The 20,302-nt window shown below is 40.3% G+C and overlaps 1 protein-coding gene across 1 annotated transcript in view; it reads left to right on the plus strand.

Moving 5' to 3' along the window:
* PAPPA2 (pappalysin 2) overlaps positions 1 to 20,302 on the plus strand; it is a 272,084-nt gene that overhangs the window by 108,397 nt on the left and 143,385 nt on the right. The window contains exons 4-5 of the mRNA XM_041765686.1: positions 16,043 to 16,336; positions 18,620 to 18,812. Of these exons, the coding sequence (XP_041621620.1) occupies positions 16,043 to 16,336; positions 18,620 to 18,812 (487 nt within the window). The remainder of the gene's footprint in view (positions 1 to 16,042; positions 16,337 to 18,619; positions 18,813 to 20,302) is intronic.

A 20,302-nucleotide genomic window follows, 5' to 3' on the forward strand; every position in this document is an offset into this window, starting at 1 on the left:
ACAAAGAACAAGCTAGTGGTTGCCTGAAGTCAGAATTGGAGTATGGGGGAGGGATATAGTATGAATGTGACATGAAGGATAGCAGGAGAGAGATCTTAATGGCGATGGAACAGCTCAGTATCTTGATTGTGGCAGTAGTTATACAAAGGTATACATGTGATAAAATTGCATGGAACTGTAAAACACACACACACACACACACAGGAGTATATGTAAAAACTAGTGAAATCTGAATAAGGACTGTGACCTTTATGCATAAGCAGAGTATGCCACATCTAGTAGATATTCCATGAATATCACTGAATGAAGGGATGAATGAATAAATGAATGGAGTATTAAATTTAAATGGTTTCAAGAAATGTTTAAATTATCTCATGAGTCACTGACTCATAATGAATTGCAAAAGAGACTAGGTATATTTATATTTTATCCTTAAGCCTCTTAGGAATAACTGTTTTCCTATAACATGTTCCTTAATATACTTTTCAAAAGTAGCAGACTAGCCTGAGCAGCTGAAAGATCTGGCTCAGTGTGAAATTGCTTGTGTTCTTATTTATTTCTTCTTGTTCAGTCATGATTGTGACTGAACAAAGGAACCATATTGACCTACATCACATGTAGAGTAGTACAGACAGCTGGCATAACATGACAGAGGAAGACATTGAGGATTTTCTAAATAGAGTATTTTTAAGACTCAAGATTAAGATTATCTATTTGTGTCAACATTGAAGAATCCCATCATTTTGAGGGTCAGCTGAGGGACCCAGCAGATAAGTACACTAACCTGAGAGATTGAAGATTGAATCCAATTTCTGACTACCAATGGCTTAAATCAGTACACGGAAAGACTGGTGTAATTCACAGTTGTGCTTTTCCAACCACATCATTTCTGACTTTCAACATGGTTTTGTACTTTTAATACTATGGTAATGCAGGGTAGAATTTTTTTTAATAAGTAAATGAATGAATGAGTTCCCCTTGAGCTCTACTGTTTCGCTGTTTGAACATCTTTAGCCTTAGGACACTGCACTTAAACTGAAAATGTATCTTCAAAGGCAGAAGACTTAAATTTGCAGTAAACCAGCTTATCAATCATAAGCTATTGATACCATGCTCCTAATCATTCATTCAAAGAAAAGTAGTTGAATCTGTTTGTGGTAATACTGGAGATACAGTAATAAAATGAGATTACCCTAAATGTTTCCACAATGTAACTGCGAGGCAGATATGCAAATATACACTTTCACTACTGTGTGATGATACTGCCCATGAAGTCAGGTAGGAACATGAAGAGAAAGTGCCTAATTGTGCTCAAAGCATCAGAGAAGGATTCCCAGAGGGGCAGAGGCAGGAGAGGAGAGTTGAAAGATAAGCAAAAGTTGGCTTGGCAGACAATGAAACAGCATTCCAGAGTAGAAGGGCTGACAGATGCCAAGATTCAGGCTGTTAAAAACCTGGGCATGCTTAGAAGTGGGAGGTACTTGGAATAGCTAGTGTCATGCTTTGCAAACATATTTTTACTCTTGTATCCCCAAACTTTTTGAAAAACTCTGAACCCCTTCATTCATTCTAAGAGCAACATCTAAAATAGTGGCAAAGAATATAATTATGTATTATTTTAAATGATTGACATTTTAAAATAAATTTTTGATCTACTCTCCTAAATAGAATCTTCAGTAACACTGTCATATAACCACCATCATTCACAAATTAATGACCACGCACTTTTTTTAACATTGGGAAATTATTCATTGCATCTTTTTATGTTTAAATTTGTGTTTCCATTCTATTTCTCCTGTAGAACTTTATATTAATGTAACATATGCATATTTTTAAAGTCTTTAGTTATTTATTTTTCTGCCAAAAACATATTTTAAATAACTCTTTTGTGATAATTTTTTTCTTTTGTGATAATTTTTAATTAAGCTTTTAATCTTGAGATAATTTCATATCCACATATAATTCTAAGAGATAATACTAAAAATTCTACATACCCTTTACCTCCTGTCCTCCAATGGTAACATCAGCAAAACTGTAGTACAATATCAAGACCAGGATATTGATACTGATCATAAGTTTTAAAGTGTTAGAAGTTTTAAAGTGTTAGAAGTGTTAGATCATAAGTTTTCTTCTCTATGAGTTATCTTTTCAAATGGCTGCTTGTCAAAAATTGATCAAAACACTGTTTTAAAATGTTGATTAATAAATAGTAAACAAAATGAAAAATGCATATTTTAATAAGATAAGTGTGGCTTTTCTTCCCCAAATTAGTTCTTTGTGGATGAATGTAATTATTGCTACATTGAAACAGGATTTAGCATCAATTATGTTGCTTTTTTTCCCTTCCATAGCTCTGAGTGCTGAGAAATTTGTTCACATAAATAAGTAGATGGGAAAATACGGAATTCTATTTGCCTGAATAGTGGTGCCAAGGTAGAAAATACAGGAAAAGGAGGAGCAAATGGTGACCTGGTTTGGTTTGGATATGTTGAGTTTGGGATCTCTACAATCTATGTAGGGACTTTCACAAAAGGAGGAGGAGGAACAGGATTGAGGGAAGACAGAATTTTTAGAAATACACTGAGAGAGAGAGAATTTTGAGAAACTCACCTGTGGCCCACATATGCAGCTGCTGCAGAGAGATGAAGTCAGTACAAGTCATGTTGGCTAGGTTAGAGAAGAGAGTCTGTCACTCCTGGGCACAGAACTTAGGCACTTAAGTTTTCTGGGCCAATCAGCTTCCCAGTTGTTCTAGGGAATAGGTGTGTACTACCAAAGAACATTCAGAGATCTTGATTAGATCACTAACAACATGTCCCAGTGTTCAAGGAAGGTCCCAAGAACTGTGTGGGAAGGGACTTGAACCTGGATCATATGGGGGTTTAAACATATAGGGTCTTCAAGAGGTCCAGATATGTGACCATTTTAGGAAAATAAGTCTTTGAATCACAGAGTGGGTTAGGGTTTCCCCTGGATATGAACAAATAGAATCTTGAGCAAATCACCTCTCTGAGCCTTACTTTCCCATATATAAAATAGCAATAATAAGCACAAGGAAGAGAACTGGCACATATTAGGACATCAATAAATATCAGCTCCATTAGTAGTAGCAGAAAAAGTAGTAGAAGCTTCAAATACCATGTGTCTGTGTTTAACCTTCCTGGTTGTGCCCTCAGCCTACCACTTTACCTTCAACCTGGAGATTTTTTGTACCCAGGGAAGATATTGGCTCCTTTGGATCTCAGTGGACGGGAGAAGAGAACTAGCACAGGGTGATGCAGCTGTGGCAGGTATCTGGGGGAACACAAAGGAGTAGCACTGTAGGGGGCAAGGGAAGATGAAAGCAGCAAAATTTACGCAGAGGTAAGATATCTCTCCCCCAACCAGAACTTTTGTAGGAGTCCCCCAGGGAAAAATTCAGCTTCCTCCCAACCAAACTGTGGATGTTGACATTAGGGTGACATATTCATGTGCAAGGTGGCTAAGGTGGCAAGTGCTGAGAAATGGATATGACATGTGGGAAGTCTTTGATAATCTCAGCTAGATTGTTTCTGTGGAGTGCAGGGTTAGACTCCAGAATGGGATAGGTGGAAGAATCTACTGGAAGGTGACAAGGAGCACTCTGGTACAAGTGGTTATTAGATGGCTGGAGTAAAGTGACATAGATTTTGTCCCCAGTCCCCTGCTCTTCTCTTTACTATGCCAAAGCAGGATGATTCTCCCAGGAAATAAGGAGTGAATGAGATGTATAAACTGGAGAGCACATGTAAATAGGAGGATTTATAGAATCCTTCATGAGACAAGCTACATGATGAACAAGATGAGGATTGGGAATACCCACTAGCTCCTATTATAGATTATTACATTGTCAGAAGATGATATTTAGCAAATAGAGTTATTCTGGGTGTCTTGCGGGTTTTTTTTAAAATTAATTTTTATTGGTGTTCAATTTACCAACATACAGAAAAACACCTAGTGCTCATCCCGTCAAGTGTCCACCTCAGTGCCCGTCACCCATTCCCCTCCAACACCCGCCCTCCTCCCCTTCCACCACCCCTAGTTCGTTTCCCCGAGTTAGGAGTCTTTATGTTCTGTCTCCCTTCCTGATATTTCCCAACATTTCTTTTCCCTTCCTTTATATTCCCTTTCACTATTATTTATATTCCCCAAATGAATGAGAACATACACTGTTTGTCCTTCTCCGATTGACTTATTTCACTCAGCATAATACCCTCCAGTTCCATCCACGTTGAAGCAAATGGGGGGTATTTGTCGTTTCTAATGGCTGAGTAATATTCCATTGTATACATAAACCACATCTTCTTTATCCATTCATCTTTTGATGGACACCGAGGCTCCTTCCACAGTTTGGCTATTGTGGCCATTGCTGATAGAAACTTCGGGGTGCAGGTGTCCCGACGTTTCATTGCATCTGAATCTTTGGGGTAAATCCCCAACAGTGCAATTGCTGGGTCGTAGGGCAGGTCTATTTTTAACTCTTTGAGGAACCTCCACACAGTTTTCCAGAGTGGCTGCACCAGTTCACATTCCCACCAACAGTGTAAGAGGGTTCCCCTTTCTCCACATCCTCTCCAACATTCGTTGTTTCCTGCCTTGTTAATTTTCCCCATTCTCACTGGTGTGAGGTGGTATCTCATTGTGGTTTTGATTTGTATTTCCCTGATGGCAAGAGATGCAGAGCATTTTCTCATGTGCATGTTGGCCATGTCCATGTCTTCCTCTGTGAGATTTCTCTTCATGTCTTTTGCCCATTTCATGATTGGATTGTTTGTTTCTTTGGTGTTGAGTTTAATAAGTTCTTTATAGATTTTGGAAACTAGCCCTTTATCTGATATGTCGTTTGCAAATATCTTCTCCCATTCTGTAGGTTGTCTTTTAGTTTTGTTGACTGTATCCTTTGCTGTGCAAAAGCTTCTTATCTTGATGAAGTCCCAATAGTTCATTTTTGCTTTTGTTTCTTTTGCCTCTGTGGATGTATCTTGAAAGAAGTTACTGTGGCCGAGTTCAAAAAGGGTGTTGCCTGTGTACTCTTCTATGATTTTGATGGACTCTTGTCTCACATTTAGATCTTTCATCCATTTTGAGTTTATCTTTGTGTATGGTGAAAGAGAGTGGTCCAGTTTCATTCTTCTGCATGTGGATGTCCAATTTTCCCAGCACCATTTATTGAAGAGACTGTCTTTCTTCCAATGGATAGTCTTTCCTCCTTTATCGAATATTAGATGACCATACATTTCAGGGTCCACTTCTGGGTTCTCTATTCTGTTCCATTGATCTATGTGTCTGTTTTTGTGCCAGTACCACACTGTCTTGATGACCACAGCTTTGTAGTACAACCCGAAATCTGGCATTGTGATGCCCCCAGCTATGGTTTTCTTTTTTAAAATTCCCCTGGCTATCCGGGGTCTTTTCTGATTCCACACAAATCTTAAAATAATTTGTTCTAACTCTCTGAAGAAAGTCCATGGTATTTTGATAGGGATTGCATTAAACGTATAAATTGCCCTGGGTAACATTGACACTTTCACAATATTAATTCTGCCAATCCATGAGCATGGAATATTTTTCCATCTCTTTGTGTCTTCCTCAATTTCTTTCAGAAGTGTTCTATAGTTTTTAGGGTATAGATCTTTTACCTCTTTGGTTAGGTTTATTCCTAGGTATCTTATGCTTTTGGGTGCAATTGTAAATGGGATTGACTCCTTAATTTCTCTTTCTTCAGTCTCATTGTTAGTGTATAGAAATGCCATTGATTTCTGGGCATTGATTTTGTATCCTGCCACGCTACCAAATTGCTGTATGAGTTCTAGCAATCTTGGGGTGGAGTCTTTTGGGTTTTCTATGTAGAGTATCATGTCATCGACGAAGAGGGAAAGTTTGACTTCTTCTTTGCCAATTTGAATGCCTTTAATGTCTTTTTGTTGTCTGTTTGCTGAGGCGAAGACTTCCAGAACTATGTTGAACAGCAGTGGCGAGAGTGGACATCCCTGTCTTGTTCCTGATCTTAGGGGAAAGGCTCCCAGTGCTTCCCCATTGAGAATGATATTTGCTGTGGGCTTTTCGTAAATGGCTTTTAAGATGTCGAGGAAAGTTCCCTCTATTCCAACACTCTGAAGGGTTTTGATCAGGAATGGATGCTGTATTTTGTCAAATGCTTTCTCTGCATCTAATGAGAGTATCATATGGTTCTTGGTTTTTCTCTTGCTGATATGATGAATCACATTGATGGTTTTACGAGTGTTGAACCAGCCTTGTGTCCCGGGGATAAATCCTACTTGGTCATGGCGAATAATTTTCTTAATGTGTTGTTGGATCCTATTGGCTAGTATCTTGTTGAGAATTTTTGCATCCATGTTCATCAGGGATATTGGTCTGTAATTCTCCTTTTTGGTGGGGTCTTTGTCTGGTTTCGGAATTAAGGTGATGCTGGCCTCATAGAACGAATTTGGAAGTACTCCATCTCTTTCTATCTTTCCAAACAGCTTTAGTAGAATAGGTATGGTTTCTTCTTTAAACGTTTGATAGAATTGCCCTGCGAAGCCATCTGGCCCTGGACTCTTGTGTCTTGGGAGGTTTTTGATGACTGCTTCAATTTCCTCCCTGGTTATTGGCCTGTTCAGGTTTTCTATTTCTTCCTGCTCCATGTCTTGCAGTTTTGAACATATAAGGAGCACTCTTGGATTTTGAAAACTTTAGACAAAATTTGTCTTAGGATGTGAATTTCATACTCTGAAATTGAAGTGCTCCAAAGGTAGGTTCATGAATTTGTAAATAGGGGAAGTAGTCACCTTTTATATGATGACTTGAAAGATCTCTATTTTTTTTTTAAGATTTATTTATTTATTTATTCATGAGACACAGAGAGAGAGAGAGTCAGAGATGCAGGCAGAGGGAGAAGCAGGCTCCATGCAGGGAGCCTGACCCAGGGCTCGACAACCAGGTCTCCAGGATCATGCCTTGGACTGAAGGCGGTGCTAAACCACTGAGCCACCCGGGCTGCCCGAAAGACATTCATTTATTTATTTATTTATTTATTTATTTATTTATTTATTTATATTCTTTTAGAGACAGCATCTGAGTAGGGGGTGAGGTGGGGGAGAAAGGGCATAGGGAGAGGGAGAGAGAAAATCCCAAGCAGGCTCCATGTTCAGTGCAAAGCCCAGTGTGGGGCTTGATCTTATGACCCTGAGGTCATGACCTGAGCTAAAATGGAGAGTCAGATGCTTCACAAACTAAGCCACCCAGGTACCCCAAAGAACTCCTCTTTTATTTTTATATTTTTAAAAGACTTTATTTATTCATGAGAGACACACAGAGAGAGGCAGAGACATAGGCAGAGGGAGAAGCAGGCTCCCTGTGGGGAGCCTGACGTGGGACTCGATCCCTGGGATCATGACCTGAGCCAAAGGCAGATGCTTAACCACTGAGCCACCTAGACGTCCCCAAAGATCTCCTCTTTTAAAATATGTCCCAGTAATTATTGAATCCTTGGAGCCTAGAATAGTACCTGACATTGAATAGATGTTCTGGAAGTGCTGATTTATTCATTTATTAATGAATTTTTAAAATATCTTTTCCATTCATAACTCTTTGTTGCCTAAAAGTCTGGTACCAGTGTGTGTGTGTGTGTGTGTGTGTGTGTGTGTGTGTGTGTAGCATTACCCTCATCCACAGCAAGAAAGGATTAACATATTGTCTCTGATGCCCAGAATAATAACAGGAATAACATCTTCCAGTTTTATTAATGGGATTATTTTTCTCATGTGTGGGGGTGGCTAGAGAACCCTGAGTGCTTGATACTTGACAACAGGAGTGGCTGAGAGAGTATAAAAGAAGACAGAAAATGACATCAGACTGTAAACTCTTCACCCTCTATGCATTCTTGTCTTGGTTCAGCCTTGTTCAGAACAAGGACTTCCTTCTATGAGAGCACAGGCTGTAAAACTAAGAAACCGACACAAGAGTTGATGAATGGGTTCTGGGCTAGTTTTGTTAAAAGCCTGCTTCATTTTCTAGCTCCTGTGACCTCTTCTTTTTAAAAATCTTCTCTATTTCTTTCTCTCCCCTTGGCTGTCAGTCTACCTCTGCACTTTCTTCCCTTACCTTGAGTCCCTACGCATACTTTGTTAGGTTTGTCCCTTCATTGTGGAGAGTATGTTTAGAAGAGTGTTTTAGCCAGTAACTGGAAGTAATTATGTAGGCACCTGCAGACCAGCCCTCAACCTCCTTGTTTTATGGCCACATAACATTCAGCCCTAAAAATTTTACAGAACTATTTTAAAGTCATTCAACTAGTGTCATTTCCTCAAACTGCCTTTGTTGTTTTTTTCTTCTTTTAAAATAAAAGTAGCTTTGGGAGTCATTCTTTTTACTATGTGCCACTTTGGCGGTCTTGTACTAAAGCTGGGAAAAGCCAGTTGCAACATGGGAATGCAGCATCACCTTGGGACTTTGGTTCTCTGCTACTGAGATTTCATCTTTTAATCAGCAGCTTCTCTTTTATTTCTTCCCCTGTACCATCTCCTAGACCACACAGCAACCCTATCCTATTTTTTAGCTTGTCCCTTATAATCAAGGCTAAAAGGTCTTCTAAGATTGTATTTGTTCTTTCCCTGTCAATCCATTAAGCAACAGCTGTGCCACATGTGGCCACCAGTTGCTGCATCCAGGAGCCCCACTCATATTATGTACTATGTGCAAGTTAGTGGTACTGACTTTAAGTCTCAGCATATACATTCAGGTATGCAAGAAATATAGCTTTTATTTATCCTTCTGTAATTGAATTTAATTTCTGTTTTGAGCCCCTACTTAGCTGGACAGTAGACATTTACTATTAGCTTCTTTTGCCCAGGGCTGTATCTAACTCCAGAGATGGCTTATGAATGCCAAGGTCATAAGGGAAAGGATTAATTTTGTCCTTAATTGTCAGGGATGCTGTCATATGAGATGGCCATTGTTTCTATCACAGGGTCCCACCTTCAGGGAATCTCTGGGAAGCTCTGTCTCTCTTCCCTTGTAGCCATCTTCTCTAAACCAAGGACTCTTACTCAGGAATCCATTACTGGAATGAGGCAAGATCCCCCTGCTATCGGATCACATGTACCTATTTTAAATCCTTTTACTGGGGTATTGAAATACAGAATACAGTGCACTTCATCTGGACCCACCACCATCTGTATATTCCCATTATTTCCCTTTTATCTCTTTTCTCTTCCTCCAGCTTAGAAGAAATTGTTCCAGGCTAAGATGTGATGATGGCATTGGTAATGTGAGGCAAGGATCACTGCCTTTCATTCACCTAACATGCTAGCTAAACTCTGCATCTCCTTAGGGCCTAAATGGCATAGACTTTGGAAATCTCAAAGTCAGAAAATGGCTTCATTTTTTTGCTTTTCACTTCATCTTGTACCTCCTGGTGAGCTAATGGGTGAATACAGAAGAACCTGGCTTCTGAATTGGCAATGGGGTAATGGGCCAGGAGCCACTGGGATAAAATGTGAGTATTTTCAAAATGTTGCCCTCCATTCACAGTATTGCTTCAGAGTTTCCCCTGAGTAGGCACTCCTGGATTTTGTCATCAGTTCCTAGGCAGCCTTGTTGGACAGGTGTTGGGGAGGTGAATGAAGGTAGTATCTGGTAGTTTCTTAGAGTGAAGATTGAGGAATGAAGATAATGTTGAAAACATATATTGGCATATCTTTCTTCTACTTCCTGTTTCAATGTAGCAAGTAAAAGCAGAGAACATAAAGAAAGGGATTCAATTGTAGGGAAGGGAATCTCATCCCCCCATTCTACCACTATATTTAATTCCTTATTTGTGTTTTAGTTTTATTCTCTAAGATGAGGAGAAACAAAAATGAACAGTGGTTTTGAGTATAAGAAATGATAATTATATTCTCTATAACTAGAAAAGTAGGAGGAAAATATTATTAGCATTACAGGAAAAAAAGGTGTCTTGTGTAAATCTGACCTACCAGCAAGGTCTGTGAAGAATTGAACTAACAGTTCAATCTTATAAGTATTCCTTTCCATATACAATCACTAATTTTAAGCTATCACAAATAATTTTTGAATATCAGTATGTTGTTTATGGATTGAATGGGTACTTCTCTGTATGTAACTCTGTCCAAGTCTTGTCTGTCTTCTGGGTGCCCATGGGTTTCAGGAGCAGAATAACATGGAAATAAAATGTGAGCAGCCTAAGGGCAAATCAGAGCTCCTCATGTAGAGGTGTTTGTCTCCTTTGCCTAACAATGCCTGGTTTCACTCTGGAAAGTCTGCCCTGTTTGTGGTCAGACCCTAGCCTTCCCATTTTCCTGATGAACGAAGATGGTAAGGAGGAAGCCAACCAGGGATGGGGGCAAATGAGCCTGTGTGGCCAGGCTACATTATATAATTATAGTAATATTGACAAATGGTCTAGTACACATTTGGGGTTACTTTATTCCAGAAAACAAGCTAAGTAATTATTTGTCTACATCACTGTTTCAATCTCCATAATAACCCTTTAAGGTAGGAACTCTCATATTACCATGAAACAGATCAGTAAATAGCCTTGAGGGCTTTTAAGGAATATTCCCAAGGATAAGGATCAATAAATTTCCAGTGAGTGTCCACAGCCAAAGAAGGAGCCCATGTCACTTCAAAGGTCATCTTATGTGAGAGGCTTCTGTGAAGTTCTGTAAGGACCCACTGTAACCACTCAGAGTCTTACTCATGCTAGTAATGGAAATGGAAGAAAGTGTGGGGCATAGGTATCAGCATCAAAAGGTATTGCTGCTTTGTTTGGATATTAAAATAGAATAGGAACTGGAAAGTAGCATTTTGTACTATTTTTTTTTTATTATTCCTATTAAGTTACTGCTGGAAAAGAATTGCACATTTCCCTCAGTAGGTGGGAATTCATCACAGTTCCTCAGAACCTCCTTGGTCAAACCCAAATAATAGAGAGGGCAGGAGGGGGGTTGTTATTCTGGAGACTCCGTTTTTACTTATTTTTTTTAATCAGGTCTTATTCCTTCTTAATGAAAAGAAGTTCTCACATTCTTCTTTTTGGATTTTTGGCAGCAAGTCTTTATGCTTCACTCAGGCTTTGAGGTGAATGTGTGTGTGTGTGTGTGTGTGTGTGTGTGTGTGTGTGTGTGTGATTTTTATTAAAACGTTAAAGAACTTTTATAAACTAAACCATGAAATAAATTAATATTTCTCCTCTCCTACCCACATGGGTATATAAGTATGTGTGTGATTAAAACCCACTCCCTTAATAATTTCACAAGTTTGTTTAGTTGGAATAAAGAGTGATTAGAAGATCCTCATGAGACCCCATGCACATGAGAGAGGAAGGGGAGGGACTGAGGACCAGCAGGCAGTGAATCTGGATCACTTGAAATTCTTGTAGATCTAAGGGTAGAATGCCTGCGTCTGCTCTTGTCCAGCATTTCCCTTCCCTTCAGGCTCTTGAGAGGTGGGGGTCATGGAATACAAGTTACAGGGCCAGGGGATGACAGTCCACGATAATACAAGTTTTTCTTCACATGATATTTATGATCGTCTCACACAGTCCGAAATGTTAGCTTTTATTTTTTTATTTTTATTTTTTTTTGAAATGTTAGCTTTTAAAGGCAGAGGATGAGAATAGGAAGGAATCTTAGGGATAAGCCTGGCTACTACCCTTATTTTGCAGATAACCTAGGGAAAGGTGAAAGAGCAGAGCCAAGTCGTACAGCTAGTTAGGGTCAAGACCATGTTCCAAGTTCCTGAAGTTCCACTCCAGTGTGATTCCATAATCACTTGGGCTCTAGCCAGAAGAATTACTATAAGAGGACCTTAGGCTTTTTCCTCAACATGTATTAGTGTACAGAGACTACTTATTTCTAAAATAGAACATACAATATTCTATCTAACACACACATAGCAACTAAGCTCATTATTCTGCGTTCCATACAATGATTTGGAGGCAAAAATCCCATCTTCCTGGAAAAAAAACTATTTAACAGTAAGCGTGTTAAAGGTTTATGTTTTTAATTAAAACTTAAGTGCTATGTGGTTAAATCTATATTCTCCTGTTTGGGGAATGTACATTTTAAGAGTGCTATGGAAGAAAAGCCAACTGTCATTGGTGTGGAGGAGATTTGCTGGATGTGTTGAGGACTTGCATTTTTATTCTTCCTCATCTCCTTATACATGAGGTGGTTTACTGAAAGAGAATATCCTAGATTTGGAAATATCTTATTTGGGGTTGAGGTACAAACTTCTATATCTTCCTATTTTTGCCATCCCTTCTCCCCTAATCTTATTTCTGTTCAGCTATAACCCTTTTCTTCTACCACTGGAGGAGATCCCAAGAGGACTTGGGATGGACCGACCATACCAATGGGTAGAAAATGACTATTGATTGAGAGCTTCCTTTGTCCTTGTTAGTGTTCCATGAATTGTGCTCTAAGGAATCTAGTATTCCATGTATCAAAAGGTATTCTACCTCAAACAGAATCTGTGTTCAAATGAGTTTGGGAAGTAAAGGGTTAAACAGAACTGCTGTAGGGCTTTTGAGGGCAGATTCCCAGGGAGGTGTAAATCTGCAGTAGGTGGGTGTACTTAACCATGGGATACCACAGGGTTTAGGAAGAACTCAGTGTGGATACTTCAACTTTATAGGTGAATTATAGCCTTTCAAAGTCCTGTTTCTGTCAGATTGGTTTTTTGAATCCAAACGTTGCTTAGAGGTGGGGGAAGGAAAGGAGGAGAGAAAGAGGTTAAGTCTATAGGGGGTAGGGGTGTGGTGGAGGAAGCTGTAAGGCAGTGAAGGCATTTACAAACCCTGTGCTCTTAGAGCACCTTTGCTGATATGAATGAAGGAGAGCTGAGAGCATCCTGGTGTATGAATGATGATGATTCCTACTGCAACAGAGGTAAGCATGAAGGAGTCTGCATCTTGAAATGTGGAAATACTGTATTTTGCTGTCTTTATTCAAATACTGGGCATGCTGGCTGTTACTGAAATCTGTTTTCAAATTACTTTATGTTGACATAATGATGCATGAATGAAAGAAATATACAGGAAATAATTTTATATAAGAAAAAAAGGTTAATGTTGGAGAATAAGAACTTTTACTGGAAGTAATAGAAATGATAAACAAGAGAGATAAGATCTAGCTCTGTTTTAGAGGTGAGAGTGGACATATTTCAGGACGGGTCTTGGCATGCTTTGGTTAATATCAGCATATCTGAGTAGACAGTAGAAGCTGGGACTTGAATTTAGAAACTTCCATTTGCAGTAAGGTTGTCACTAAATGGGCAGATTGAGTTGCTCATTGCAGAAACCAGTGAGCATGGCAACACATATCCTATGATTCTGTTCTGCACATAGAATCATTTATGTAGTTATCTATAGGGCATCACCTAGAATTCAAGAATGAGACATAATCCTTGGAATACAATCTTGTGAAAGAAAGGCAGGGCTATTCTTTTGGAGGAACTGTTATACTCAGTAGACTATTGATAGAGGGAGGGCTCAGATAGGATGCATGAAGCAAGTCTAGGGAATTGGGATCAGACCTGAGACAGAGGGGCAGGGGCAGCCTGGAAACACAACCAGAGTGTTGGTCCAGAGCTATTGACATGACCTATTTCAGGTCCTAGAGATTAGGATGAGACCTGATACTGACAATTTTTGGAGATGAAGAAGGAAGGTCAAGTGATTTTAAACATGGGAAGAGGAGGGAAGCAGGGATTGGGAATCTGGGATTGGAAAGATGGGATTGGGAAACTAAACACATAGAAGTTGGAGCACTTGGAGGTCTTTAGCCTTTCCTTTTGTGAGATTAAAATGTTACCGTGACTTTCATCAAAACCCAGATTGGATCCAATGAACTCTTCTCTGAAACACCTCCCTTGGTGTTGTCAGAGAGATTTTGGGGAGCTAGGTGGGAAGGGCATATATCTATAGGGCCTCTGACATTCTGAATTGCACAGTTTAGTTGGATTTGTCTTTTGTCTCAATGGTTGTTGGCTCCTTTTGGATAGGGGTTATGAAATCAGAAGAACACACAACTGTCATGTATTAAACTCCAATGGTGTGTCAAAGGCTTTAGAAATCACAAAAACCAAGAAGTAGGTGCCGCCATCTCCACTTTACAGAAAATAAAACTAATATTCCAGAAGGTCAAATAGCTATTCAAGGACTCAGAGCTGATAGCGGAGAAACAGGATTCAGACCCAGACTTCTTGGCTCTAAACACTGTGTGCTTTCACCCAGATCAATGGCTCTTAACTGGAGAAGTCTCAAAAGATACTGAGGTGTATATCCTCCTCTTTGAATATTTGAATTCATTTCATCTGGGCTAGCATTTGGACATCTGTGTTTTTTGTTTTTGCTTCTGCATATAAGCTTATTTCTTTGAAATGAATTAATTATAATTTAAAAACATAGATTGAGGAACATCCATTCTCTTTTCCATAATTGTACCAATTTACATTTCTACCAACAGTGTAATAGATTTTTAATTTTTTGTTTTATTTTAATTCCAGTATAGTTAATATACAGTGTTATATTAGTTTCGGCTGTATAATACAGTGATTAAACAATTCCATACATCACCCAGTGCTCATTGCAATAAGTGCCTTCCTTAATCTCCATCACATATTTATTTCATCCATTGCTACCTCTCCTCTGGTAACCAACAAATTTGTTCTCTATAGTTAAGAGTCCGTTTCTTGGCTTATCTCCCTCTCTCTTTTTTGTCCTTTGCTCATTTTTTTCTTAAGTTCCATGTATGAGTGAAATCATGAGATTTGCCTTTTTCTGACTGACCTATTTCACTTAGCATTATACTCCCTAGCTGCCTTCATGTCATTGCAAATGGCAAGATTTCATTCTTTTTAAAGGCTGAATAATATTCCATTGTAAATATATGTATATGCTGTCTCTTCTTTATTCATTCATCTATCAATGGACACTTAGGCTACCATAATTTAGCTAAGATAGATCATGCTGCTATAAACATCAGGGTGCACATGCTCCTTTGAATTATTATTTCTGTATGTTGGGGGTAAATACCCAGTGATACAATTCCTGAATAGTGGAGTAGTTCTATTTTTAACTTTCTAAGGACACTCCATACTGTTTGTCTGCACCAGTTTGCATTCCCACCAACAGTGCAAGAGGGTTCTAGTTTCTCCACACCCTTACCAATAGTCACTGTTTCTTGTGTTTTTGATTTTAGCCATTCTGACAGGTGTGAGGTGATACCTAAGTTTCTAAGTTTTGATTTGCATTTCCCTGATGATAAGTGATGTTGAGCATCTTTTCATGTATCTGTTGGTCATCTGGATGTCTTTGGATAAATGTTTGGTCATTTCTTCTGCCCATTTTTAAATTGGATTATTTGGTTTTGGTGTTGATTTGTATAAGTTCTTCATATATTTTGGATATTAATGCTTTATCAGATATGTCATTTGCAAATATCTTCTTCCATTCAGTAGGTTGTCTTTTAATTTGATTGATTGCTTCCTCCACTATGCAGAAGCTTTTTATTCTGATGTAGTCCCAATAGTTTATTTTTGCTTTCATTTCCCTTGCCTCGGGAGACCTATCTAGAAAAATGTTGCTACTGCCAATGTCAGAGATATTACTGCTTGTGCTCTCTTCTAGGATTTTTATAGTTTTAGGTCTCACATTTAGGTGTTTAGGACATTTGTGTTTTTTAACTTCACTAAGTGAAGTTAATATGTAGCCAGGTCTGAGAATCCTGGCCCTCTGTCATGTCATGTTGTCTTTATTGCTATCCCTGTTTTCTAGTACAGCACTCATCTATGTTAGAGGTTCTAGACATGTTTATTGATTAGTTTAGAGGGTGTTTGTGACCAAATGGAAGAGCAGGGAGGGACTGGATGCCACTAGAAGTTATAAAGTGTTCCCTTAGAGGCTGAAATGAACACGATGTTTACCAGAAGACATAATTAAGGACCAGAGGGCTGCTATTCATTACATGCTTAGAGATGTTTTCCAAACCTTCCGTTGCAGGTGGCGTTGTCCTCAACCCAGCCTATTACGGCATGCCTGGCCATACCAACATTATGATCCATGAGGTGGGACATGTCCTGGGACTCTACCATGTCTTCAAAGGGGTCAGTGAGAGGGAATCCTGTGATGACCCCTGTAGGGAGACAGTGCCATCCATGGATACGGGGGACCTCTGTGCCGACACTGCCCCTACTCCCAAGAGTAAGCTGTGCCAGGACCCAGAGCCTACCAATGATACCTGTGGCTTCACCCACTTCCCAGGGGCTCCATTCAGTAACTACATGAGCTATACAGGTACCACAACAGTCTCGATGTGAATATTTTCTATTAAGATTATATGAGGGGCCCTTTGTGGCTGGGGTGGGGCATGGAGGTGTGGGAGGTAGAGAGGCCTATGCAGTCATTCATACCAGGACGCTGAAGTGTATTTATCATGGTATGTTCTTTTTTCTTGTATCTTTGAAGAACTTAAAGAATTATGAAGATATTAAGGGGTCTTGTGGACTGGAATCTCTGCTAGAGGTCAAAAGAAAAATACAGTTTTATCTTGGATAGTTTATTTTATTTTTAAAAAATATTTTATTTATTCATGAGACACACACACACACACACACACACACACACACACACACACAGAGAGGCAGAGACATAGGCAGAGGGAGAAGCAGGCTCTCCTAGGGGAGCCCAATGCAAGACTTGATCCCAGGACTCCAGGATCCTGACAGCCGAAGGCAGATACTCAACACTGAGCCACCCAGGCATCCCTTATCTTGGAAAGTTTAAAAAGGAGACAAAACCAAAAGGTCTCCTGAGATTCTTTTGACCTTTAGAACTTGGTTATTCTTGTTCTTGCCCATGTTTTTAGGCATTCATTTTGAAGCAGACTCCAACAGTGATGGGGAAGAAATTTCTGAGTTAAGGTGGCTCTGTGCTGTTTTTAAGTTGGTCAGGAAGGTGGACCTGGTTAATTTTAAGCTCAAGCTTAGGATTCCTTTTTATTTTGTTATTTTTTTAAGGTATCATATTTGTTTCTTCCAACCTTTGCCAAGGGCTGGGACACCTGAGTGGCTCAGTGGTTGGGCATCTGCCTTCAGCTCAGGGCATGATTCCAGAGTCCCAGGATCGAGTCCCACATTGGGCTCCCTGCATGGAGCCTGCTTCTCCCTCTGCCTGAGTCTCTGCCTCGCTCTATCTCTGTGTCTCTCATGAATAAATAAATAAAATCTTAAAAAAAAAAAAACTCTAAAACACTAGCCAAGGGCTGATTCTTAGATTGCCTACAAAAAAAAAAAAAAAAAAAAAAAAAAAGATAGAGAGAGAAAAAAGAAAAAAGATCCTGTCTGATTTAAAAAAATGGTACTATTTTCCTGGCTCTGAGAACAACCCTATTACACTGGTCGTTATCCTGGATTATGCCTCTTCCTTGTCCTCTTTTACCTTCCTCATTTCTGGCAAAAAGTAGTACTAATCATAGTCTCTTGATAAGGGACTCAAATTTATCTCTAAAAGTAAGGACTGATTTGATTTGATGATTTTTCTAGGGAGAAGGAAGGAGATGATTTTTCTGTAAGGTCCAAAGGCTTGTTTGGTGATAAATTCTAGGACTAGCCAAAACAAAACAAAACAAAACAAAACAAAACAAAACAAAACAAAACAAACAAAAAAAACCCTCAAAAACCAAAAAAAACCAAAAACCCCAAAACCAATAAAACACAAGACCCTGGTTATGCCTCAATCTGAAGGGAAGAAAAGAGTGATGAGCTGGTCCCGTTGTGACTTATCAATATATTTCCATCCATGTCTCATTTTGGTATGTAATTCAGGTGCATTGAATTCATAAGGACCAGCATCCCAGTGGCCCTTGCCAGGGGAGACCAGACAATGGGGTGTAGAGGACAGAGCTCTTTAATTACTAGCTTTGAAGTGGGCAGAGAAAACATCTAAGAAATAGGGGACAGTGTTTGACTGGTGTGCTTTCATTTAAAAAGGCTCTGAATCTAGGATAACTCCTTTTCCAGCTTTATGAAAATTGTGTCTAACAGGGAGATGTGGCAGGCTCCAAAAATAAGGTTGGGACCTCTATTCCCAGTTGTACTGCATCCTTAATGTTTTGGCTCACTCTTTTTTTGAGCATCTCCACTGAATCCTCCCTAATCTTGGCAGAGTCACTGGGCATAAAGCAGGTGTCTGCAACTCCAGAAAAGTTCATGAATAAAAAGGCCATATGCTGAAACACTGCCATCTTGTGGTTTCCTGAATAAGTAACCATCAGTTCCAAGCAATCTACCCCCGGGGTGTGAGTCTCACCCTGGCTCAGCCCAATAGCCAGGTAACGGTACTGCTTTAGGGATAAGCAAGCGCTATTCTCTGCCTTCACTTTGCCCTTGCAACTTAGATACTCTCCGGAACAGAATGCATTTATTCATTTGACAAGACTTTATGGAAGCCAGTAAATGTGAAGCATTGTGTTGGGTGCTAGTAGCTTAGGGTGCAAGCAAGGCAGACTTCAACCCTGCCTTGGTGGTCTTTGACCTATATCTTTCTGTTTCTTCCTTTTTTAAAATTTTATCTCCACAGATGATGACTGCACCGACAGCTTCACCCCTAACCAAGTGGCCCGGATGCATTGCTATTTGGATCTTGTGTATCAGCAGTGGACTCAAAGTCAGAAGCCCACCCCCATTCCCATCCCACCCATGGTCATCGGGCAGACCCACACATCCCTCACCATCCACTGGCTTCCTCCAATTAGTGGGGTTGTGTATGACAGGTGAGAGAGGCACTTGCCACAGACGTGCTGCTCTGTGTTCTCTGTGGCATTTCTTATGCACAAGGGGAAGAGCATGAAGTGAGGGGAGCCCCAGTTTGGAATGATAAACAGGTACACCGCTGTTCAGGGCTGCCCTGCCATCCTGCTCAGCCCTCACCTCCTTAGCAGAGCTCAAAGGGCTCTCGAGTAAGCCCATGGCTCATCGCATGTGCTCACTCCTTGGTGAGGGGCCTGTCATGTGTTTCCTTCAGAATGTCCTATCTGGCAGGCTTCTAGGAGCCATGAAGAGGTGGCATTTGCTACCTGTCCAGGTCAGTCATTGCTGCCTGGTGTGAGAGTGGAGCAGAGCCTTGCTACTTGCACAGTGGTGTTGGGGGAAGGAGGTAAGGTGCGTTCCTTCAGGCTGTTCTGGGCAGGGTGGGGTGGGGTGGCAGGCCATGCGCAGGGCCTTCACCAGCTTCTGTGGTGTTTCTAATGCCTTCTCTTCTTCCTGTTGTACCTGGTAACTCTCCTGCTTATGGCTACTGCTCTGTGGAACCATCATTATCTGTGTATTTTCGGACGCCTGATACTTTTTTATTTTTTTAAGGGAATCATTCTATCTAAAACAAGCTTTTCTTTACTCTTTGTGTATTGGTATAAATGAATACTGGGGAAAGTTTTGTAAAAAGGAGAGAAGACAGGAAAAGCATTTCATCTGACAGTTGGTGGGAGGATGGGGGAATGTGGTTTATCCGAGCAGGGCCAGAACTCCATCCCTGTGGCCCGTGCATGCTCTCCACTTTGAAGCTCCACTGTATTTTAGATAACAACAGCAGCTCTTGTATATGGGGCCACCTTTGTGGGAAGCGCTGGGCCAGATATGTTCCTTAAAGCTGTGTTATTCAGTGCTTGAGGTAAGCACACACAACTCCTGCTGTGAGTGAGAAATCCAAAGCACAGAAACGTAGACGGTGGCAAGCCCAAGACCCCACAACTGAGTAGAGGTGAATGTGGGGCATCCACTGGAATTTCAGAAATGGGGAACCTAGAATAAATTATTTCTTTGCATTTCGAGCTTTCGTGTTCAGCAGGCAGGTAACCCCTCTTCTAAGTATCACACTTCCCCACCGGGTATCAGGCCCCAGCCATGGAGCTGGATGTCCCTGGAGCATGTTTCCATGTCCTACATCTTTCCTGAAAGCCTGGGAGAGAAGACAGGGGGACACAGGGATGGGAGGAAGCAAGTGAATCATTTTTCAAAGTGGTGCTCCCAGCCTTCTGGATCTTGGTACCTGTCCTCAATACCCGACGTACACTTAATGCGCAGCATCGCTTAGAACTTAACAATCCTAGAAAGCATTTTTGATTGTCATCAGCGCCCAAGCTTTCATAGGATCCATCTGTGAGTCAACAAATGTGATGTTGTGATATGTTTAAGAATCTTCTTCCTGCAAGTGTGACCCTGTGTGGCTATGGTCAGACTGGCTGAACAGTAAGTCTTCTGTGGG

This window comes from Vulpes lagopus, chromosome 1, assembly GCF_018345385.1.
Source record: "Vulpes lagopus strain Blue_001 chromosome 1, ASM1834538v1, whole genome shotgun sequence".
Lineage (NCBI taxonomy): Eukaryota > Metazoa > Chordata > Mammalia > Carnivora > Canidae > Vulpes > Vulpes lagopus.